The sequence below is a fragment of the Xiphias gladius genome, chromosome 4 (assembly GCF_016859285.1).
Source record: "Xiphias gladius isolate SHS-SW01 ecotype Sanya breed wild chromosome 4, ASM1685928v1, whole genome shotgun sequence".
NCBI lineage: Eukaryota > Metazoa > Chordata > Actinopteri > Istiophoriformes > Xiphiidae > Xiphias > Xiphias gladius.
The window spans coordinates 109,637-133,490 of NC_053403.1; the positions used below are offsets into that span (position 1 = coordinate 109,637).

Consider the following 23,854-nt stretch of genomic DNA (forward strand, 5'->3'; position numbering starts at 1 on the left):
AACCTTTATTGAATCATACTGTGCAGACAGACCCTTTTTTTTTTTAAATGGTCTCCATCAGCTGATCTGTTTACCTGAGAGGAAAAATGAAAACAATTAGCTTCAACATCTGCTTCTCTGGTCTGGTCAGATTGATAATGTCATCGATTTATTCTCTGATCAAATCGCTCCTGATTTAAATAATTTCCCAATTTCAGATTCTATGCAGACACTGACTGCTGGTTCAAATATTTAACATTGAACAAAAGTCAGTTGTTAAAAGCCTTTTTAAAAATTTCTCAAAAGTGGACACCCAGGTATCAAACTCAGGCCGTGAGTATTCAACAGAATGACCCAACTGAATTTTCATTATCATGAACAGATATCTGAGTGATGAGGGTCTTACCTCTCATGATGCCTTGGTGAACACTGGATCCATACTGACTGACACAGTCTGACTTGGTGTGGATCTTCAGGTCTGAACCTGGACCACCAGGACCATTAAGACTTGTGTGAGAACCAGTAAACCCAGCTCCTTCTGCAGTGAGATTCAGGCCCTTGTTACTTTGTGTGTTCGGACCAGTTGGTTTATATTCTCTGATGTTGACAGAAGTCGCTGAGGTGTTCTGCAGTGTGAAGCTGAGGTCGGTCGTCCTGCTGGTTCCTCCTCTGGTGACAGAGTTGGAGTTCTGTAGGTTCTGCAATCTGGACTGGTCATGAGTACGGAGTCTTCCAGAGAAACCAGGACCAGGTCGGATTCTGCTGTGAGATGCACCTGATGGTGGGGGACAAGCACAGGGAGGGAGGGAGGGGGAGGGAGAAAAAAAAATAAAAAAATTTCCCAACTCGAAAGAATCAATTAAAGATTTGATCAATAAGCTGGTGATTTTTTTCCCTACCTGTTGGTTGAAGGACGTTTCTCAGAGTTGAAGCAGATTCCTGTCCCCCACTGTTTCTTGTCTCAGCCACTGACTGGATCAGTTTCTGGTGTCCTTGCTGGTTTGGGGCTGGATGGACCGGTTTCTGCTGATGTCCCTGCTGGTTTGGGGATAGATCACTGAGGCGGATCACTGCAGATTCATGCAGTTTGACTAGGACACCATGAAGACCTTGTTCCCGCTTTGGGGTTTGGAAACTTGTTTTCTCAGTTAAATGTTCATGTCTTTTGTTTGAACGTGTGCTGTCTTGATGCTGTTGGGAGGTCCAGTGGTTTCCATCATTGCTGACAGCTGTCAGACCAGTTTCATACTGGGAGGGATTAGAAATTTGAGAGTTTCCTTGTTTCAAAACAGGTTTCTGGTTCAGATGATGTCCAGAAGACATAAATTTGCTCAGAGGTTTGACTCTGATGCTCTGCACTCTGGACTGAATTGTCTCAGTGTTCCTCCTTTCAATGGATCCGGTTCTCTCCAGGTTTTGGTCAACTCGGCTGGTTGCTGTAGATGTTAGTTCATTGCTGACAGACTCCTGAGTTTCTTCAGATGAGTCAGGGATAGGAACATATTTCTTGTCTCTGCTGGGCAGGAGAGGTTTGCGGCTGGTTATGCTGATGTGGTCTGAGCTGTATTGAGCTGGTGGTTTAAGGACTGGGTGAAGCTGGGCTGTTTGAAAAGGATCATACAGACTTTGAGGCTGGTAGACAAGCCTCTCCATGTTTGCCATGTCCATCTCACCACCTGAGGACCCCTGAAGGCTCAAGGGAGACTTGGCTTCATGTTGCTGGTCCAGCTCTTGCATGCTGAGAGAAAGATCGACTTTAAGACTCTGCAGGTCTTGATTTAGATTAACAATTCCATTTTGGCCAAGAGTGGACTGGTCCCACATCAGGCCAGAGTGCCAGACCTGGTCACCAAAACTGTTCAGTCTTCCAAGTTTCAGAGTCTGACCAGAGCTTCCCCCGCTACTTTCCAATTGTTGAACAACTGGAGAATCAGGAGTTCTGCTGAAAGAATCCAAGGCTGAGATGTCATTTCTTGGTCTTGAATCTTCACTTCTCATGTCTACAGAGTTGAAGCTTGGTGTGTTGAGGTTTGACTGCTGGATGCTGCTGTCTGGTAACTGGCCATATCTGGGAGAAAAGCTTGAAAAAGGATTGAATAAATTTTGTTCATCTGTCTGGGATGAAACCTCCTGAGGGACTTGGTGGCTATCAACAGTTTGAGGAGAAAGATTCACGATTGGAAAACTTTGGAGGCCTTGGGAGGAGGAGACCAGCTTGTTGTATCCTCCTGGTACTGTAATGAAGCGGCTGGGTCCAGGTTTGGGCCGGGGCTTGATGAAATGGTAAATCATGCCTCCACGTGCTGCAGGGATTTGGTGTGTTTGGTGGACCTGGTTAGTTGGGGTATTGGTGGCATTTCCAGAAACCTGATGCAAACAGTCATGAGCAGGGACTTTATTTGCTGAATCTGCGGGGGGGGGGAGAAAAAAAAAAAAAAGTTTTTAAAAAAATTCTACCATTAAAACCACACTTCATTCAGATTAATGATAACTCAGACCGTGACCTGTAAGGCTCTCAAAGACTTTGATTGAACCAAATCCAGGAGTTTCTAATTTGAAGATCCTGTCCACAGAAAGTCTGTTGACTCTACCCAGTGGATAGAAGCACCTCACAGTCAACCTGTTCAAGAATCAAACACATTTCTTAATCAAAAGTCTTGAACATTTGTTTTGGGACTAACAGGTTACGAAGTATTCATTAAGGTATATGGATGGTTTTTGTAGTGTTATCCTTACTTGAACTGAGATTCTCTGGAAATGAAGTTTGGTCCGTCTGCAATCAGCTGTCTGTCATGGAGGATCTCGTTCTCATAAACCACATATGACTCCCCGACCTGTTAAACCCTCCTCAGTTACAAAACCTCACTAAGCCTTTACATTTACACATCTGGACATGCAGTATCTAAATTCTATCTGGAGCTCAATGTTGTTTACCTGGTCCTCTGCTTAGTCAGATACACACACCAAAAAACATTGATCATCAACTCTACTAAACATCAGAACATCAGTGAAAAACCTAAAAACAAATTCAGTTTACTATCAGACAACTGAGAAAACCGCAAATATTTACATTTGTGAAGATGGAACCAGTGAATTTATGGTTTTTTAACTTAGTGCTTCAACAAGTAACCCATTATCAAAATTATTTCAGATTAATTGACTGCTTGTTTCCGCTCTATTCCTGTACTGCAGTGTTCATGGCAGCAAATCAAAGTTTTCCCAGGCTTTATCCCCCAGTACTTTTGAGTCATACCATGGCTCTCGTCCCACAGGAGTCCACCTTGAACTCAAACAGGGCTCTGGATCTGTCGGCCTGTTTGGGCCGACAGGTTGGGTCTAGTAGACTGGTTCTTTCAGGCTGCAACGTGGGCCAGGTGGATGTTGGAGTTGTTACCACTGTCATGGTCCCATCTGCCGCACAGACTGAAACCATAGAGGGTCAGTGTTAGAGTTGCAACTTACTGAGTGTCTTGACCATCAAGAGTGGGTAGTTGAATCTGCCTTGACCCTTTTGGAAAATTTATTAACTTGATTTCAACACTTTTAGACTGTGATTCAACTTGGTGTTGATCCTGTTTAATTTCAGTTTTAAACTTTGTCTTTATTCCATTTTAACCCTAACACCGTATGTTCACAGCCCTTGAATCGACTTAACGTTATGAGCTTCAGGGCTGAACGAGACTATAGGAGGCCTTTTGGGACGAGTGAGGATTATACAGATTCAGTTGTGAAAGTCAGGCTAATTTTTAGGTTAAAAATGTATCTTCAGGTGCAGTGTAGAAGGGGATTGCAGGTTACCCATCATGTCCTCTGTTTTGAAGAGGCAGCGTTTGGAGATGGACGTCTGGACCTCCAGAGTTTTGGAATCTCTCAGAAGCAGCTTAAATATTCCATAAAAGTTTGACAGGTTGATGCCCTGGGGGGAGAAAAAACAGGGCTGCAATTATGAATGTAAGTGACTATTGGCTGTAGGGCTGCAACACATTGTTGATCAGTTTATTTTGAGATTCTGATAAATGTTTAGTCTATAAAATGTCTAACACATTGAAATGAGAAAGGAGCATAGCTATACATGTATTACTATAGATACCAAACTATTAATTTCCTCAAATTGATTGTCTCTTTAGTGTGCAGGTGTTACCAAACAGTCTCCTGATACTTGAAGTTTGCAGATTCATGCCATTGACTAAATCAAGTCAAAGATGGACTTCCTGGTTTTTTTTGCAGTACCCACTTGTATCTTCAAATCCCCAAATTTCTTTGAAATTTTTGGCACTAACAAATTCAGGTAGGTGTTTTCAGTCATCAGCTGATAATTTCAGGACTACCTGACTGTAGTTGGCAGTCATGCTTCGTGGACTCTTACTTCATAGGTGTATCCGATTGAGAACATAGGGACTTCCAGGGTGGTTGTATGGGTGTCATTGTGGAGGTGGTACCCTCTCTGGGCCACCAGCTGTAATGTCAGAGGCTCGTGGTCAATGCCCACTTCCCACAGACTCTCAGTTCGAGGCGGTCGGACCACACTGAAGGTGATTCCTCTGTCCAAACATTGAGCTGTGATCTCTGGAGGGACTTTGAAGGAGAAAGTCCGTTTTAAAACTAGGTCTTACATGTTTTAGTCTGACAATTACACATGGTTACTGTGTAAGTTGAAACTTCTTTTTAAGACTAGAGTGCATTAAAGCGCAAGAAACAAGGTACTTACATGTATTGAATACTCGTGCTGTGATGACTGTTTGGTGGTAGTAAGAGTCTCTCTGGGGCATGATGGTTAAAGTAAAGTTTATATCTATGGAGTACTGCACTACACCTTCTCCCAGGTACTGTAGGAAAACAGTTTGCAATAGAATGGCATCAGACTTCAAATAACATTTTCTGAATCTTCTCTTTCCAAGTTTTTGTGAGATGGCTGTGGTGTCTGCCACGTCACATTTAGCATTAAGAGATATTAAATGCCAGTTGTGGGAAAGTGGGAAAGATAATTAGAATAAGTCTGCATAATTTGTGCCCCAATAGTGACATAATTGGTTAAACATGAAGTACCATTTATAACAGCAATATCTAATAATCCTTTTATGCTGCAGGAATGAAAGAACCTTACATATGTCCTTTTTCATTCTACCATTCTTCTGCTCATGGGATGGGGCTGTGAGCTCAGGAGGTAGTACTAAATCCAAACTAAGTCTTTGATCAGTTGCCAGCAATACTGCTGTCGATCCTGATTGGTCAAGCAGCATCACAACAAGGATGAATACAAACAAACAAGAACTACCACTTCCAAAAACAGGCCAAAAGAAAGTGATCCTGGTTCTGTATGGAGTCCTCACCGTCCAGTGGACAACAGCATCCTCGAAGGGCAACCGGAGCTTGTATGCTTGGCTACCATTAACGTGCACAACAGGACTGATGCTGATGCCTCGTTCAACACTCTTTGCCATCATCAGCTGCTTCCTGTTGATCCATACTTCCTCTAAAATTACATCACCGGGAATGTTTCCCAGGTAGACACTGAACACCTGGTCATCACTGATTGTCTCTACGAGAAGAAACAAAAGTTATGAAAGACAGAATGATAAGAAGTCTGATACAGAACAATGGCAGATGACATGACGTCAGAATACCATATCACTCTAGGGCTGTACATTATTTTTATTATGCATTTATCTGTAATTTTGTTGATCAGTTGCGATGTAAAAAAAAAAAAAAATTAAAAAAATGAAATTTCCATCCTCAAGATGCTAAAATGATTTTTCTTTAGTCCAACCAGAAACCACAAAGTCGGTTTAGAAGTATGAAACAAAACCAGTAAATCCTCACACTGAAGAATGAAGAACCAGGATTTAGTTGGGGAATGAATTAAGTTAAAATCAATTACACACAGAGACACAGCTGTTGGAGAGAGATCAGGGAGGTAGTGGGATATGAAGGGTTTTTTAACCATGCTTCACAACAGATAGAACACACTTCGGATGTGTTTTGTTTTTTTTTTTTTTTTTAAAAAACGATGTGTTCGTTTGAAGCAGCCTTAGGCCTTTAAAGTTCTGTAAACTGTTCGGCTAACTGGGAAACTTACGGTTGAGGCTGAAGGGTGGTTGGCAGAGCAGCGGTGTGTCGAGCACTCTGAGCATTCGGTGTCTTGTGTCTATACTGCTGCCGTCCTCATACAGCAGAGAGAAGACATGTTCGTACAGCAGAAAAATCACGTACAATTCCTTGTACATGTTGTTCACCACCAAACTCTGCAGAAGAAGAAGAAGAAGAAACTGTCAGTTGGATGCAGAATCTGCTGTTGGTCGACAAATGTCTTCAGAATTGCATCTGATTCTGTACGGTGACCTTAGTCCTCATTTTGGACATATTTATTGCTCGGAATAAAACAATGTATTTTTCAAAACCTTGTCCCTCTCTAAAGTTTGGGCGGGACTGATTTTACCTTCCGGTAGCCACCCTCCGCCCCAAAAGGAACCCTGATCTGGACTAGTCTTGGTCGTTGGACCAGACTGAATCCTCTGGTGGTGGCAGTGGGCTCATCCAGTAGTACACCGTCCACCCCCACACTGAGGCTCCGACTTTCAAACCTCGCTACCTCATCGACCAGAGGGGTCATGACCAAGGGAACATCCCAGAGCAGCCAGGCACCGTCAAAAGAACCTGAATCTGAAGACGGATCAAGAAACATTGTCAGCACCATTTACTGTTAAGACGGAAACCATCTTCCTGTGTCTGTGGAGGAGAACCTACTGACTGTGCAGACCATGGACAAGTCGATCACCACCACCAGCAGCTTCCTCTTAAAGAAAAGAGAAACCTGGATGATCTCCACAGGGATGCCATCCACCTGATGGACAAATGTGAAGATTAAAAAATAAATAAAAATAATAAAAACTACCTGAGTGTTTTACCACCTCAAGTTATAAGTTCAAATACAGCTTTTATCATCACTTCCACACATATGCATGACGGAGAAATGAAATGTCCCTCATGGACCCAAGTGCAACATAGAACAGACATTAAGGATGAGGGTAAAACAATAAATAGGTGCCAAAAAATAAAATAGAGTAGAGTAAATGTATAAACTAAAAATTAACATTTACCAACACTACACATTCTTAAGGGTAAGAGTCTGTAGTCTCACATTAGTAGCAACAACTCCTTAGCAACTGGCCCAGCTGTAAATAAGGTACAACAAGATGTAAATATTACTGTAAAAACAACAACAACAACAACAACAACAACAACAACAACAACAACAACAACCACCACCACCCAAGCCACATACTCTAACGTTTAGTCTGCTGAAATTCAAGCACTTCAACCGTCCTGGCCAGAAACATCATGGCATGGCCAAAATCTACAGAGGATGAATCCAAAAATCTAATCTTACCTGCACTTGCAGACTTTAAGGTAACATGCCTAGAAAGTCTGAAAGTGCCAAGAACTGTCCCAATCTGCAGTTCTATTGTGTGCAATTCCAGACAGGAATAGGTTGGTAGTATTCACCTACAATATGAGGGTCCTCAACTTGAGTACTGTTCAGAAATATATATTTTGAAATTGATTATATAGTAAAAATAAACAAAAACAAAACAAAAAACTAATGAATCTCCATAGAGGGTTTTACGTCCCATCTTATAGCACAGACTTGCAGATTTGACAATAAACCTGTCACGATGCAAATGACCAAAGTCGGCAAGTCATAAGGGTGGAGAGTTTGATTCAGCCTAAGAAAAATGAAGAGGAAAAGGACACAAGGCAGTTAAAAACACGTTTTCATAACATAGCGTGTATTTGAACACACTACCAGGGAGGGTTCTGAAAATGTCTGCTTGGCAACTCAAACTGTGAAGGTTAACATTTCATTAAAAACATTGTTTTTTATAAACACCGCAAAAAAAAGTTACTACACTAATTGGTGACTGGTGTCTGCTAACATGGTTACCCACCATTATGACCTCGGCGTGCGGCTGTTTATACTGGGAACGAAGCACTACCCTCTGGGCGGTCGTGGTCAGGCTGTAGCCCTGCGCCTGGGCCTCACTGATGGACATGGAGGAAACCTGTCCATCACTCTGTAAGAACATCAGCTTCCAGACTGAACTGGCAGTCTTCTGAGCCTGAACACCAGCAACAAAATACACTGTCAAAACATTTGATACCAAGGACTCGGATTCCAGCCTGGGTCTTATTATTGGTAAGGTGAGTTTTTAGAAGTGATTTTTAAAAAAACAGCCCAGACATAAAATGCATGGTGAAATAGGATATTCATATTTTAAATGTGAAAACACTGTTATATTGAGCTTTAAAAATACCCAAGTACCACCCAAAGTGCCCCTGTTCTGAGATCATCAATGTTTACTTATCTGTGTTGGTGGGATCTTACCTGAGATAAGGCAGCCTGCCACACCTGTCCACTCTCCCTCCATTGACCTCCACATGAAGACACTCTGTTCACATTCACCTGGTTGACACCATGATACCAGATTTAAAACATAATCACTGACAGCTCAATCAGTTTTCTGGGGGTTTACACACAGCTTCCCTGTGGTAGGTGTTCTGACCTCCATGTAGTCCTCCTCACAGATGATCTCTCTGTGAGTCCAGATCAGACCAGAACATATTGCAGAGACAGGTTGGCTGATCCACCCATCACCACCATTACTCACTATCACGTTAAATCTGAATGTGAACACTTCGTCATTCTGGAAAAAATAAGGACACAAAACTTCAGAACTGCAGTCAGTCTGGACCTCTGGTATAACCAGAAATGCTAGAGCGGAGCTACCTGTCGATGGGTCAGGGAAAGTACCTGGTTTTGTGTGAAGCAGGAGTAGTACGAAGCTCTGAAGGTGGTGAAGCCATCCATCTTGAAGGTGCTGATAGTGTAACCACAGCGCGAGGCGAGCTGCTCGCTGATTGCGTGGACACCATTTCCATCTACATCAGGACGTTTTACACAGAACAGTGAGAGACAGCGAGAGGCAGACAGACTGAAGTTTGACCATCATAACTGCAAAGTGTCATTTTGTATTGAGTGAACATGAAGAACTGACCTACAGCCTCGAAACGAGGCGTTTGTATTGAGGCCACCTGGATCCACAGGTGACGGTCCCGACAAACCGATTGAACAGAAGTCTCCACGAATCCTGATGAGACACAAAGTCTGAAGTATGTCTGCTAAAGGTAATTAGTCTAAATAAGAAGTAGAGCATCTTTCAGGAGGTCAGAGGCCACCAAGGAACTGCAGAATCAAGTTACAGTTTCTGTAGTTGTGCATTGAATTTGGAAAACTGATGTCTTGTATTACAAATCATCAAGTCAACCTTAAATAACCAGCAAAGACTGTAAATAAACCAGTTTATCAGTAAAACCAGTTTACCTTCCAGTTGACCTTCAGCTGTTGGGCTTTCTGTGAACTCGCAGCAGATGAAGACAAGTCTAGAAAAAGCAGTGACATTCAGTTTTTTACCTGACCAGGTGAGATGTTTTTTTTACCTGTCCAGGTGAGCTAAGTTGGACTCACCCAATGATGAAAGCAGCAGTTTTCATGTTGAAGTAGAAACAGAAAAACTGAACTGTCACTGTGTCTGTCTCTGTCTCTGTCTGTCTCTGTGGAGGAAAACTTTCCCTCTGCAGCCAGGTGAGCTAATCACCTGGTCATCACGGTAACATAGGAGATGGTCCCAGCTGAAGGTGATCGAGTCTGATTACAGGTGGCACTTCAAATCAAATTGGTCCCTGAGGTAGAAATATAAGTGAATATCCTTTAGTCTGCTCCAGGTTAACTGTATGAACTGATCTCCTGTCAGTATTCAGTATTGAAATGTACCAACAGGGAATGACACAAGCTGTCACTCAAACAGATTCTGCTGAAATCCTCTCTAATAAAATACAATAAATATAAATTATTTCACAAAAATGTTTCCTTCTCTGAGTCGTCAAACCACCAAATAATGTTTTGTTTTTTTTCATCTTCTTGTTCATCTGACAGCAGTTTCATTATCTGGCTGACTGTTACAGTCACTCCAGTGGTTTTAGTCTGAAATCTGGCAGTTCAACTAAACTTCAGTGTTTTTTTACAGTGTAAAGATAAGCACCTGACTGGCTGGCTTCACCTGTCCTCCTTCTCTTTCAGGTCCAGTTAAAGCTCCTCTTCTTGGTTCTGGTTTCCACACCACTGTTGGTAAAGAGTCCAGAGCCCAGACCCTGCAGAGCGGTAAGTCCTATCATCATCATCAATGATCTGATCCACAGGAGTGATCCTCACCCACATCAATAGTTTCTTCACCAGGTTAAATGTAAAATTTTAATGTTTCTGCTGTCAGTTAAATCCATTCAGTCTCAGTGAGCTGATCATCTCTCACCTCAGAAACATGATCCCAGATCAGTTCACACACACAGGTTTACTGAGTATTACTTATAGATGCTTATAGATAAAAACAGCACTGATGTCAGATCAGCAGATACTCTGAGTTCAGGTATCAGGAGATAAACAGTTGGATCTATAGTTATCATCATCGTCATAATTGTCATCAACATGACCATCCCCATGTTTGCCTTATTTGACATTAAACCACATTAAAAACACTCTCTGGTGATGTCACAGCTCCACAGATTTCAAAGTACAGTACCAATTTGTACTGGTCAGGCATGGTTTCCATGTCATTTTAATTCACCACACATCATGCCACATTCTGCTTCCGCTTTGAGCATCAAGTGAAAAAGAAATACTACTAGTATTTACGCATCATAAATACTACTACTGATAAACTACAGTATTACCCATTATACCTTACAGTATATATCAAAGTATCCCCAACTTCTGCTGCTGTTTGATTATCAGCTTATTCAGCATCACAGCCGCTGTCTCACGAAACAGCTGAACCACACCTGAACCGGAGACACAGGTTTACCTGTCGTGAATGCTACAGAGGTCTTTTCAGTTCTTCCCCGAACCTGAACTTTAAGAACCTCCTGGGTACGAGGTTCTTCGTATATAAAGAGGTGTAAAGGTCCCAGGGTTCAGATAAATGTCGCTAAAACGCAGTGGCAGGACAACCCCATCATGTTTCATGTACAGGTTGAAGTCACAGACAAGAGGACTTTTTTTTCCTCTTTCTGATCATGATATCGTCTGTATAATGAAACTGAGTTCAGTTTAACACCAGTCCTGCTTTTTTAGTACTATGTTGCTTCTAAAAACCAGGTCCTGCATTGTACCCCTGGAAACCACCTGGAACTTTAACATGAATGCAGAAACTTTATTTAATAAAAATTTTGGTGTTTACTGCTACAATTAATGAGACGTACAGGGACAGAGCCCTATGAACAGCAGCTAATTTGAGATCCCCCAAGGAGCCTGAGATGGGGCCTTGACATTGGTCGCAGTTAAGAGGAGGAGTAGTGAAGTTTTAAGCGGCATAGGCTGCAATGAAAGCAAAGAGAGACGACATAGGTGAGGTGGTTTAAATGTTCTTCAGCTAAGATGATCATTGGACAATAGTGGAGAGGTTGAGCCTCAGTGATGATGAGATGAGGTTGGCTGAAAGTTCCTGCTTGAACTTGTATTATAAACTTAATAAGGCCTTAGGAGGGTGTAAATTATTGTCTTAAATTTCCTTTACAAAGGTCTTAAATATTAAACGTTATTTGTGACTGTAGCAAAAACTGTCTGGAAACTCTCAAGTAACATTGATTTAGACCTCATCCATTAATTTTACTTGTCCTCCTCCTGGTCATGTTGAATGATTAATTAATGATATTTGTAGGAATTATTGTTATATACAGCTTGGAAGCATTGACAAAAATGTGATCCACATGTCAGTAAATTCTCGACTAACTCGAGGCCTTATCATCCCTACTTGTTTTCATCAGTATCTTTAATAATTTGACCTGTGTGACAGGTATTAAATCATATTCTATGTGTTTAGGCCTGTTTAGGTCCTAAAAAGCGTGTCTCCAGGTAATCATCAGTTATAATTAGCCCTTGATATTTCCAGGTATAATAAACTGTGCTAACTAGGTGTACCTGTCTCTCCAGGTAAGCGTCAGATCCAGCAGCTGGGTAGTCAGCTGCAGCTGAACCAGCACTGTTTAGACACGGCCTTCAACTTCTTCAAGATGGTTGTCAGTAAACACCTGACCCGCGGACGCAAGACAGAGCACGTCATCGCAGCGTGTCTCTACCTGGTGTGTCGCACCGAGGGGACGCCACGTATCCTAGCAACTGCTGTGATCTTGTGTGTGTGTGTGTGTGTGTGTGTTACTTACTTACTTGAACCAGGTCTCAGTTGAATGTTAAATGTCTGTCTTCACCCCCCTGTGACCTTCCTCAACTGAGTTTCAGACATGCTGCTGGACCTGAGTGACCTGCTGCAGGTGCGACTGACCTCGCTCAGACCCCTTGCTCAGACCCGCTTTCACAGTAGACTCTCAGAGTTTTAACCTGTTGTTTCCTGTGTTCAGGTGAACGTTTACATCCTGGGAAAGACGTTCCTGCTGTTGGCTCGTGAGCTCTGCATCAACGCTCCTGCCATTGGTGAGAACTTTATTCTCTTTAAATAAACACATTTAGTTTTCTGTAAATGAGCTGTCAGATGGAAAGCTTTTCTACGAGTCTGAGTTTAAGTGTGAGATACTTACTTGAAACCAAGCAGGAAGTTAAATCTTCAACAGCATCTATGACCTTGTCCACATCTTAGTGAATTATTTCAATGACCATAAATTAGAGATTAATGTCCCTGTAAACAAACATGATGATCCAAACTCAAACTTGTTGTCCAAGCATTGTCTGAATCCAATATATTCTTTATCTTTTGATAAGAAGCACAAAGGCTAAATATCAACATCACTCTTTGAGCTCAGATCATGACTGATCACTGAAGATAAAACTAAATAAAAGAAGAAGACAGTTTTACCTCACACTTGGTGTCAGTTGTTCCTGTGAGAAATTTATTCTCATAAATGTTTCACATGTATGAATCAGAGGTCGGTTTAAACAAAAAATATCATGTCAATTATGTTAAACATAAGATGTACATCCTCCTTCAGAGAAAAGTGCTGTAGAGCTGCAGAGAAAAGTGCAGTACAGAACTAAATTTCACATCAACCACTGTGTCATCTAATAGGTCATCGTAGTTTTAAAGGCTAAAGCAGTAAAATTTGGCTTTTGAGTTACATCTAGTGGCAGCTGCAGGAAACTAAATCAGATATTGCAGGACTTCACCTCAGAGAAACAGCAACAGTTTAGTTTTGCTTAAATGTTTAGTTCGGTTTCCTTAAAAAAGCACTGACAAACCAATCAGCTTCCGGTCTCAGTACAACATTCCAGTCAGCTTTCAGTAATACTACAATAGTCCAATCAGCCTCCAGTTCAATGCACCAGTGCGTCTATCAGAATCAGAGCCCCTGTCTCGATTAAAAGCTTTGAGTCTATCTGTCAGGTTCTGGTTCAACAGAAGAAGACCAGTTCAGGGATCTGCCCCCCCTGCACACCGGTCCCGTTGGTACTGTCCGATGAACACTGGAACTGAAATGTTACCTTCCCACACTGCACCTCAGTCATCCCCTCCTGTCCAAAGTAACTCAGCTCATTTCCGTCCAGGATGGCACTGACGGTGTAGAAGGTGTCCTGTTCCACCTGGACCGGGTGTTCGAACCACACGGGGAAGATACTGCTTGACCCGTCTGACAGAAACTTGGTGAAATTCTGGGCCAGAACGGTTCCCTGCCTCTTCAGTTCAATCTTCAAGCTGTACTCCGCTTTCCCGCTGCTTGACCCGTAGAGACCGAGTCCAGCCATGAAGATCCTCCGGTCCACTGCAAACTGGATGCTGTCGCAGCGACCCCTGTAGCGCCACTGGTTGCTGCGGTAGGCCGAGGACTGGAAGCGGTGACACCTCTGTGGCGCCAGGCCGGCCCGCTTCACCAGAGGGAACTCCAGTCTAGGTTTTTTGGTTGCGGTGAACCACAGGAAGATGTCACGTGTCTCTTTCAGTGTCAGGACATCCGACTGTGCTGCCCCGTCGGCAAACTCCTGCAACATCATGGAGGGGATCCGAACCAGGTACAAAGCCTTTCCCAGCACTGCCCGCTGGTTCCTCGGTGTCACTGCCAGGCCCTGCCGCCGACACTCGGCCGTCGCCCAGCTCAGCACCGCCTGGAAGACCACGACCTCGCGGATTTTGAGTGTTTCTCTCTGCAGGATGATCTCCAGCGTGGGCAGGTCAATCTCACAGAAACCTTCAGATCGCAGAGCAAGCTCAGCCTGAGCATCGATCACCTCCCAGCAGCGCTGCGTTAGCTCTGGCTCTTCAAACAGCCTGCTCTGAGACAGCAGAACGCAGGCGTTCTTTGCCTCCAGACTGGTCTCCAGGAAGGTGACGCATGCCTTCGCAAGAGCAGGAACGATGTACTTCTTCGCAGCATAGAGAGTAGCAAGCACGGTGTCGGCTTCCAGCTCAATCTCATCACTGTACATGTACCTAAAACAAAGCACAAAGCAGGATCAGGACTTGCGTCACTGACCATGTAAAGATCACTAGACTGATCTGGGGTCTGCTGTACTGAGTTTTTGTACTTGACTACTTAGAACAGACTAAAGAGATGCAAATTACTTTGAAGAAAACTTGGCACTTCCTTACAAAAATTTAAACTCTTCAGATTTTTAAAGCTTTTTGACCTCTTGGGCCCCTGAAATCCCATCCAAAATGTCTGGAACACCCTCATAGAGCACTGAAACCCCACAAGAACCACTGGAGCCCTTTGTAGGACAATTGAGTCCTTAACGTACCCTGAAACTCCCTCACGGACCACTGAGAATCCTTCACTAATCCCTGGACCGTCCTTGAAAACCTTGAGATTCCTCAAGGACTACTGGAGGGGCAGCTGTCCAGGCGGGTAAGACATTAATCTTAAATTGCTGGTTCAATCCCAGCTCCCCTTGTCCACATGTAAAAGTGTCCTTGAGCAAGACAAACTACACTTAATGTAGTATAAGACTAGAATCCTCTTTAAGAACCTTTAAAGATGAACAAGTATCCTGAAGTACCTGGAAAGGTCTCCAATGCCTTCAGTGACTCCTGGATTCATCCTCAAGAACCTCTGTAACTGCCTAAAGGACCCCTGAAAAGGCCTGGACACACCAGAATGTGGTCTAGTAAAGGTCATTAGCATATCTTTGTGAAGCTTGGAGACCTGTTGACTATTCTCTGGGCTACCTGGTGAACTAGAGTAGCTGGTGCGCTAACTGCTAACATCCTAGCCAGCCAACAAGATGCTCTTGTGGACTTGTGAGTCAAGTCCAAAATGACTAGTTTAGGACTCTGGTCTTTAAGCAACGGAATCGTCCCCAGACTGGACCCACCTTAACAGGATGAGGAAAGAAGCTGGCTCCACGTCAGGGATGTGGATCTCAGATTGTCCCTCAGCCAGATCTCCATAAAACATGGCTCCAAACACCGAGCTGCCCACCGCCAGAACATACTACAACAGAGACAGGGAACCAATCAGAAACAGTATGAGCCAGACAGAACACGATAGGAAGTAGATGCAGAAGTCGACTGAAGATGACAAGACACGAGTCGCAAAACAAGCGTCACGTTCCTGTGGCTGACTGAAGTTTCATGCTGTGCTTCTTGATTAAAAAACACAATTTTCCCCGTGAAAACACAACAAACTACAATTTATTTAGAGAGTTATGAGACACAGTTGAGTCCAGGTATAATCTAAAGGAGTTTCTGTACCTTATGAGCAGGGACTCTCTGAGCTTCTCCTGGAGGACCAACAATGAAGTGAACATCAGCCATCTGCTCGTTGTTGAACATCAGAGCGTTCCTGCACAGATATACAAAATGTCAACAACAACACTACAAACAACGACAGAACAACAAATAAACCACACCACTGTCGTTGGAAACCAACAGGAAGGACCACTCGCATTTATGTTCCAAAATAAAACTGGTCTTAAACTGCACCTCTTGACCTTCACTCCCAATAGAATTAAGGACAATTTAAAACACTAGTGCAGTGCCCATCAAGCTGGAGCGTGACCTCTGATGATATCCTAAGTGACATCATCAAAGGATTGTATCTCAATTCAAAAGAAAACATGGTTACCATGGTAACAATAAGTGCAGTTTAAAATAAATATATGTCAACTTTCTCGAAAACCGCTCATCCAAAAAAATTTCACTGTCGTCACTGCAGATCCTTGGGTCGTCAGCAATACAACAGGGAAGTTTGAAGTCAATCGTATAAGCGTTTGTCGAAAAAATCGAAATCCAGACAGAGAGAGATTCCTCCATTTATAGTTAGATATCAGGTTGTATTTCCATGGTGGCACTCCCAAAGTTTGTTTGTTTTTTTTCCTAACCTTGAAATTCACCTTGCCTGTTGTTTGGTAATTTTGCACCAGGCGCAAGGTTCATTGACATGAGGCAGCTTCTAGGCCCCCGTCGAGAGTGGAGAGAGCACACCATAAAGGTTAAAGGTTGTTCCATCCCAAAATCAAGATCTCAACACTAAAATGTAATAAAAGTGATACCATAGACTACTACAAAAAGGTGTTACAGTAGCAATAAACTGAAACAATATGACTCAGGATTAACCAAAATAACAAACATAAGGATCTATCTCCATGCAAAGTGCTGGCTAACCTGAGGTGAAACAAACAAACATTTACTAAACCAAACTCCTTACAAGTCAGCAAATAGGAGAAAATTGTGATGGAACCTTCCGCTTCAGTGCTATTTGCAAAATTTACAAAACACACTTACAAGTGTAAGTTGTTGGTATTGATATCTGATATACATACTGATAACACTGATATCTGACTTCATGATATACTGAATCATTAGCATTGTCCTGTTGTCCAATCAGCAAACAGTATATAACTCACCTCTCTCTGAGGGTGGGGTGAGCTGCCTGCCAGCTGTCTCTCTCTTCTCCGATGCTGTTGTTGCCATTTGGTTGATCGGTGTCTTGCTCGTCGATGTGTTCAGATGTCGGCTCCGGTACGCTCAGATGGAAGAAACTCTTCTTTACCTCCACCTCCACCTCGTTACTGTGGGAGAGGCTGGTGGGGAAAAGTTCAGCCGCCATCTCCTCCTGCTCCTCACAGAGCAAGCAGCGAGGTCACGCCCTCACAGCATGATGGCAGCTTCCAGAGAAAAATTTGAGGATTATAATCCAGATTATCACAGAGTAGCAATTGATCCTGCTGTTTGAGCACACGTTTCTGTCTCACTGTTTGTCCTCATGGTTGTTCTGTCCATAACTGAAAAAGCAGCTACAACTCATTACTTCCATTGTCAAATAATTTACAGATTATTTAATCATTTAGCTTATAAAATGTCAGAAAAAAACTTGAAAAAAATCTTCCAACATCAGCAATGCAAAACCCTAACATATTCAGTGTAAAGAGTACACTAGTATAAAAAAGACATGAGAAGCAGGAATCGGTGAATTTTAACCATTTTGTTTTGGAAATATGACTTTAATGACTATGAGCAAAATTGTTGGATATTACATTTCCATCAATCAACTAATTGATTAAACAACTAATTGCAGCTCAAAACTGAAGCATAATTTTTAAGTTTACAGGTAATTTTATTTACTTTCTCTAAATGTGTTGAATGAGAGGGTTAATATGCACTTTGCTTTTAGTTTAGCTTTGTTTGTACACATCAATAGCAATATAAAAGATGATAATATATCACTGTTCACAGAAGGTGTTTTGTATTACTCATGTTGTGTAAAGAGCAGAGCTAAAAATTCTTCTCTTTTAAGACTTTTGTGGCATTTTATTCTTTTATGGGACAGTTGACAGCAGAGACAGACAGGAAACATGTAAACTTTTAAAAAATGTTCCATCCTTTTTACTAAATGTATACAGTATATGTACTACATACTTATTGTCACAGTGAACTGGCTTTGCAGATAGAATGTGGTATTATTAAGAAGCTGAAGGTTTCATCCATCTAGCAGGTGGTGTTCAGGTGTTATTCAGGTTGGTGGTAAACTGTGTAGTCAGCGTCTTTTACCTGGTTTACTAGTTATTGTGACAATAAATATCCGAAACATCAGCCTCACACCAATCTGTAATCCTGTTTGAGTTTACTTTCCTCTTTAACACAGATATGTGGTCTTACCCCCTGGTAACTTTGGAAGTACCTGATGCAGTATAAATACTCCTGCTTGGGAATCACTGGTTTGGATTAATGGAAGGTCATGGTTATGTGGATGCAGAGATGATGGTTGGTGTTAGCATTGGGGGAAGAATTGCTCAGACATTTTCTTAAGTAAAAGTAGAAATACCACAATATGTTACAGGTAAAATTCCGGCATTCAAAACCTTACTTATGTAAAAGTATGTATTACCAGCAAAATGTATGAGTATAAAGGTATAAGTACGCACTATACAGCCAAAATGGGCCCTGTCGTTGTTACATTTATATATGATACGGTATTGGATTATTGTTACTGTAGTTACTGTATAACAGTTACTTTTATTGTATAAGCTCATTAAAAGTTTTTAAAATCTTCACCTGTAGAGTAAATGTGGTACAGTAAAAAGTACATTTTCCTCAGAAATCTAGTAACAGATTAAAAATATAAAGTACCAGGACAATTGAAATACTCGAGTACAGTACAAGTACCTCAGAACTGTACTTAAAATACTTGAGTAAATGTACTGAGTCACTTCGAACCACTAAGAGTTTGAGGAAACAGACTTCGTGTTAGTGATCTATGAGACCTCGTTAGTTCTGAGACCTGAACACAGCCTAAACGAGGTCTGAGCAGTTCTATGAGTCGTGGATCTGACAGGTCAGGTTACCCTGTACCCCTAGTTCTCACTGCAGATACCTACAGAGTTCGGTTCGGTGCTGCAGCTCCTTCAGTCGCCTATCAATAATCGACAATCATCCGTCTGTTCGCTCAGATAAACCCCAAGTATGTTACAGCGACAGCTCTGTGTGTGTGTGTGTGTGTGTGTGTTTCACAGGCCGGTAATGCTACAGTCGGCTTAATGCTGTTATCTTCGGTACCGTTGAACCTCACCCATACCGTCCATTCAGCGCGGTCCCACCGACAGACAGAACAAACCGGAGTGGCTCGGTTTGTCACACAGACGCACAGACTGAGAGTGTCGGTGTGTATTTTACCTGTCAGATTCCCGCCGTCCGTTAGTTCTGCCGTTAACGTTCAAAACACTCAGACACCAGCTTCTATTCGTTTCTGCAGACGCCATTTTAGATCCTGTACGTCCATCTTCACCGAGCTGCTCCGCGAGATGGCGACATCGCGCGGGAAAACAGATATACTGTTGTAGGTTTTTAATGTCCCGAACAACAGGAGTTCGTATAACATCATATTAATATTTCAACTAAACAGTATAAACTGTAAACTATATTTATGTCACATCATGTTTATACTCATTTACTTAATGTCATAATCAGCAAGTTTATGTCAGTATCCTGTCCTTGTTTCCTCATGCCAACCCAGACCCCTGTCTCTACATCCCTCGGTTTGCTCACATGTTGGAGTTCGGGGCTAAGACTCATGAGGTTTCCATGACGGCTCTTCGTCTGGTTCAGCGGATGAAGAGGGACTGGATGCACACTGGACGCCGACCGTCCGGCCTCTGTGGAGCAGGTACAACATTGCTATTACCACGGCAACAGCAAAAATCAACAACAGAACAAGATTGTTTACATCAGACAAATAATATGTTATCCCCCACCCTCCCACCCACAGCTCTCCTGGTAGCAGCTCGGATGCATAAGTTTCGTCGTACAGTGAAGGATGTGATCAGTGTGGTGAAGGTCTGTCAGACCACTCTGAGAAAGAGGTGAGACCTGCAGTAAATCACTGTAGACAGCAGTAGATCACTGTAGACAGCAGTAGATCACAGCGCCCTCAATGCCTCCCTGCAGGTTAACAGAGTTTGAGGACACGCCCACCAGTCAGCTTACCATCGATGAGTTCATGAGAGTAGATCTGGAGCAGGAATGTGATCCACCCTCCTTCACCGCTGCACAGCACAAGGCCAAGATGCAGCAGGTAAACCCCTCCTTCTCTGATTTGCTGCTGCCAGATGACAACAGGTAACCAATGATCAGTGACTAAACCAATTAACTGTCTTCTTCTTCTGCAGCTGGAACAGGAGCTGGCTAGGAAGTTGGACGAGGTTGAAGGTTAGTTACTAGCTCTACAGGTGGGTTCATAGGACAATTCAAAGGGCACTAGTGGAACGGTTTAGAACAGAGGGCACTAAGGAGAGCCTGAATGACCCTAGGGGAATGGTTTCGGACACTGGAAAGGACATTTTTAGGATACTCTGAAGGACACTAGGGGATACTGAATGAGATATTTAGAACGCTTTTAAGGACTGAACCTTTTTGTTCTGGTCCTGTCAGGAGAGATCAGCTGCTACAAAGACGAGATTGAGACCGAGCTGGAGAAAAGCCGACCCAAACTGAGAGGAATCTATGCTGCCTACGCCAAAGAAATCGGTGTGTACTAATCCAGAGTCAGCTGAGTCTGTCTGTACATCTCCACAGAAAAAAAAGATTCTTCAGCTCTTTAATTCGTGGTTCTCAGACCCCGAGGATGTGGACGGTTTGTCCTCGACCTCTGAACCCGAAGAGCCAGAAGTCGAAGACGCTGAGCTCCAAGCCACCACCCAGCACCTGACCCAGGACTTCCTGTGTCAGGTGATCCAGGAGGAGGATGTGCGGGGCAAGAAGACGGATGACAGCAAGCAAGAGGAGGAGACAGAGAAAGAGGTGGCTGGGCCTCAACGTCTGCTTGCCCCTCTGGCCGTCATCCTGGGGAAGCTTCCAAGCACCCCTGGCCTGAACCTCCAACAGACCTTCCAGACCTTTAACAAGTCAGAGACAGGCCGGAAACCTGACGGTAAGACCAGAAACACCTCTATTACATCATCATTACATCATCAGAGTCAAGCAGGGGGGAAACAGGTGATGTGGAGTGTATTCTGACAATCTGCTGTTGCTTTGGGCTTCTACAGATGATGAGTCGGAGAGTGGTGAGCTGGACCTGGATGGCATTGATGATCAGGAGATTGATAAAGTCAGTTCATTCATCAGTCACTGTATCAATCCTTTCTGCATCACAAAGGCAAAACACAGTCGCTACATATTTGGTCCAAATACACTTAAGACCTGAATTTGACTTTTTGACTTCTCTTTTACTTTATAAAAATATTATACTACATAATTACAGTTTACTTATTTCTTTCCAAAATGTTATCTGTAAATGAAAAATAATATGGAGGAGCTGACATGTTATTTATACAGTTTGTTACTGTACAGGAACCGACCATGATGAAGAAATAGAATAAACAATAATTAAAAAAAGCTGAACTCCCGCTAAAGCTAACTAGCTTAACAGATCTCAGTAGCTGCCATCTCAGCTTTTGACTGTAAAACATTTAAATGGTGAAAAAAATTGTGATTAAAATTAATTCATTACATTGATCTTAATACGATTAAGAACAGTAATGACACACAAAGCAAAACAGAGATACAATTAATATCTATGAGCCATGGACTGCAAATAAATAAAATCAAGGTTATTCTATGAAACAAACTAGTTAAAATGGAGCAGAAACATGAAGGATATGTGTTTTATAGATACTGCCTTTTTTGGATAAAATTATTAGAATACAATGTTTCTATCAAACACAGTTTGTCAGCTGGCCTGAAACCCTTTGTATTGCACCGTTGTCGCAAAGATAATGTCAGCTGTGTGGATGAGTCGCCACAGCCCTAAACGACTGTTGTTTAATGTTTCTCTTTTTATGTTTCTTGAGAACTATTCATCTAAAAACCTTCAGGGTTGACACTGCACTTAATTTCTTTCCTCAGTAATACACACATGAAGTTTGAAGTTGATCGGATGAGCGCTTGGACAGACAGAGAGACAGAGATTCCTCCATTTATAGATAGATGACAACATGAAGTTTTTCTTGCTCTTTAATTCTTTTAACAACTTTCTCCTTTATTGGTTTTTCTCTGATTTTTTTTAGTATCTGGGGAATTGGACTACCTCGCTGTGGCTTCTTAAATAAATTAATGTCGCCTTTTACTGTGAAAGGATGTCTGTGCAGGATGTGGTGTCTACTTCTTGAGTCTGATTTTCTGCTGCCCCCTGTGTTGCAGTACATCCTGAATGATAAGGAGGTTCAGGTGAAGACGGAGCTGTGGATGAAACAGAATGCAGAGTACCTGAAAGAGCAAAAAGGTCACAATCTTCATCATCAGCATCTTCATCACCATCACACATGTCCAAACACAGCAATGAGAGCAAAAGCAGACGAGACTTTTAACAATCAGTGATGATGAATTTAAAGAGACACTACACCTTTTTCTGTTTGAATCCTTCACAAATTAAACAAAGGTATTCAAACCCAGTTCCACCTCCGAGCACTGTAATGCTGTGAACTATGAGCTTGTTAGCAGCATATGTAGGGACAGGGTTCCACACCATTTTATCGAACCTAAATCCAGTTCAGAAATCACATATCAAATATTTTTAGGTAGTATGGAAATAAAACATAACTAAATTAAATAATTAATATTTAAGAACTATGACTCAAAGATTGTCATTCAAAGAATTATAACTCAAGTTTTGTCAGATAACAGAACAGCTCAATAAACATCTGATTTATCTGCACGATGCTCCAAACATTACTGAACATTAGCTGAATATGAAGTGGTTTTTTGCACTTCTGCAGGTCACAGAATCTGATGTGTTAGAGATTATGATGTAACGTCTGCAGAATATGACATAAAAGTGAAAAAATGCTGCGTAATTCAGTCATAGCTCAATTTGTCTTATTTATTCACTGTGTGTTCGTGTTTACAGAAAAAGAAGAGAGGATAAAGAAAGAAAAAGAACAGGGGACGTATAAAGAGAAGGTGAGTGTTTCGGAAGCACAGGGTTTTCCAGGCTGGAGTCAAGGGGTTGTCCTGGTCCACCTGATCACACCTGTTCATCCATCACACAGAACAAAGACCGGTCAAGAAACTTTACTGCTGTAACTCCTGCCTGTTAATGAATACAGCGACCTCCTGACTTTTCCTCCAGTTTAACTGTTATTACAATACTCGTATATTCAGTTCAATTCAAAATTTTTTGAGGCAAGTGAGTTTTTAAACACAAATACACTCATAGGAATCTTTCACACACATAAAATCCAAAAACACAGGACAATCTTAGAAAGAGCTGAAATACACAAGAATTGATGTCAGTAACCAACAACATTAAACAGTACATTATCTCAAAAAGTCATCTTTGTGTTTTATCAATAATTTCAAAGCAGAGGTTAAAAAAAACACATCTCAGTTTTGATAAAAAGCAAAACCAGCAAATATATGAAAATGTATAATACTTTGAATAAAAGAGACACTTGAGACGCTGCTGAGTTTTGTCTGACATCAAACAAAGTTCACACAGTATCTGACTGTAGTACTTTGTAGTATCTGATAAACTATAATCAGCATTGTTTGGAGCTCATTTCATTTCTTATTTCATGGAAATTAAATGAAACTTTGAAACTTGAAAAACATACAGCATGCAAATAAAAACTTTAAATACTTATTTAAAAGATAGTGTTCATAGTAAATATATATTCATTGTGTCTAGATTCATGATCAGTTTATCAGTGAACATCTATACAGTAATTGAGAGTAATGCCAGATTTCTACAGATATAATGAGGTGAGGATGAGCTTTGAAGTTTAGGGCCTGACCTTTTCCTGACCTCCTCTCAGATAAATCTTGTAAACTTTTAAAAACAGTACCTGATTCAATAACTGCTGCACCTTAAATAATCCTATCTACACACTAAT

The 23,854-nt window shown here is 41.9% G+C and overlaps 3 protein-coding genes across 9 annotated transcripts in view; 1 reads left to right on the forward strand and 2 right to left on the reverse strand.

Moving 5' to 3' along the window:
* Positions 1-23,854, forward strand: part of brf1b (BRF1 RNA polymerase III transcription initiation factor subunit b) — a 31,957-nt gene that overhangs the window by 2,321 nt on the left and 5,782 nt on the right. For 2 of the 7 annotated variants that reach the window (XM_040125179.1, XM_040125180.1), the window contains exons 3-14: positions 10,115-10,195; positions 12,020-12,193; positions 12,326-12,357; positions 12,445-12,517; positions 19,483-19,828; positions 19,914-20,040; positions 20,135-20,174; positions 20,397-20,492; positions 20,581-20,895; positions 21,011-21,072; positions 22,164-22,245; positions 22,870-22,922. In XM_040125179.1, coding sequence (XP_039981113.1) covers positions 10,115-10,195; positions 12,020-12,193; positions 12,326-12,357; positions 12,445-12,517; positions 19,483-19,828; positions 19,914-20,040; positions 20,135-20,174; positions 20,397-20,492; positions 20,581-20,895; positions 21,011-21,072; positions 22,164-22,245; positions 22,870-22,922 — 1,481 coding nt within the window. Of the gene's footprint in view, positions 1-8,832; positions 9,163-9,187; positions 9,457-9,594; positions 9,723-10,114; positions 10,196-12,019; positions 12,194-12,325; positions 12,358-12,444; positions 12,518-19,482; positions 19,829-19,913; positions 20,041-20,134; positions 20,175-20,396; positions 20,493-20,580; positions 20,896-21,010; positions 21,073-22,163; positions 22,246-22,869; positions 22,923-23,854 lie in introns of those variants that run through there. The other 5 variants (XM_040125182.1, XM_040125184.1, XM_040125183.1 and 2 more) reach the window with 5 other exon arrangements.
* On the reverse strand, positions 35-9,662 carry LOC120788912. Its single transcript, XM_040125178.1, has 20 exons — positions 9,503-9,662; positions 9,359-9,417; positions 9,033-9,125; positions 8,789-8,916; positions 8,541-8,681; positions 8,363-8,440; positions 7,926-8,096; positions 6,724-6,820; positions 6,416-6,639; positions 6,056-6,221; positions 5,310-5,518; positions 4,688-4,805; positions 4,346-4,554; positions 3,778-3,895; positions 3,233-3,402; positions 2,716-2,813; positions 2,484-2,599; positions 879-2,387; positions 386-754; positions 35-74 (listed from the first exon to the last, which is right to left on the reverse strand). The coding sequence occupies exons 1-20, from the start codon at positions 9,526-9,528 to the stop codon at positions 58-60; spliced, it is 4,116 nt and encodes a 1,371-aa protein (XP_039981112.1). The 5' UTR covers positions 9,529-9,662; the 3' UTR covers positions 35-57.
* Positions 12,910-19,270, reverse strand: LOC120788915 (BTB/POZ domain-containing protein 6-B-like). Its single transcript, XM_040125186.1, has 5 exons — positions 19,143-19,270; positions 16,877-17,137; positions 15,723-15,813; positions 15,344-15,462; positions 12,910-14,462 (listed from the first exon to the last, which is right to left on the reverse strand). The coding sequence occupies exons 2-5, from the start codon at positions 17,077-17,079 to the stop codon at positions 13,430-13,432; spliced, it is 1,446 nt and encodes a 481-aa protein (XP_039981120.1). The 5' UTR covers positions 17,080-17,137; positions 19,143-19,270; the 3' UTR covers positions 12,910-13,429.

Coding starts and splice junctions, on each gene's coding strand:
- LOC120788912 (XM_040125178.1), bottom strand. CDS start 9,528: ATGAAAACTGCTGCTTTCATCATTGG. Junction 6,640..6,723: donor GTCCATGGTCTGCACAGTCA/GTAGGTTCTCCT, acceptor ATCCGTCTTCAG/ATTCAGGTTCTTTTGACGGT. Junction 4,806..5,309: donor ATGCTGTTGTCCACTGGACG/GTGAGGACTCCA, acceptor GTTTTCCTACAG/TACCTGGGAGAAGGTGTAGT.
- LOC120788915 (XM_040125186.1), bottom strand. CDS start 17,079: ATGGCGGCTGAACTTTTCCCCACCAGCCTCTCCCACAGTAACGAGGTG. Junction 15,463..15,722: donor AGAGAGTCCCTGCTCATAAG/GTACAGAAACTC, acceptor TCTCTGTTGTAG/TATGTTCTGGCGGTGGGCAG. Junction 14,463..15,343: donor TCTTTCCTCATCCTGTTAAG/GTGGGTCCAGTC, acceptor GCTTTGTTTTAG/GTACATGTACAGTGATGAGA.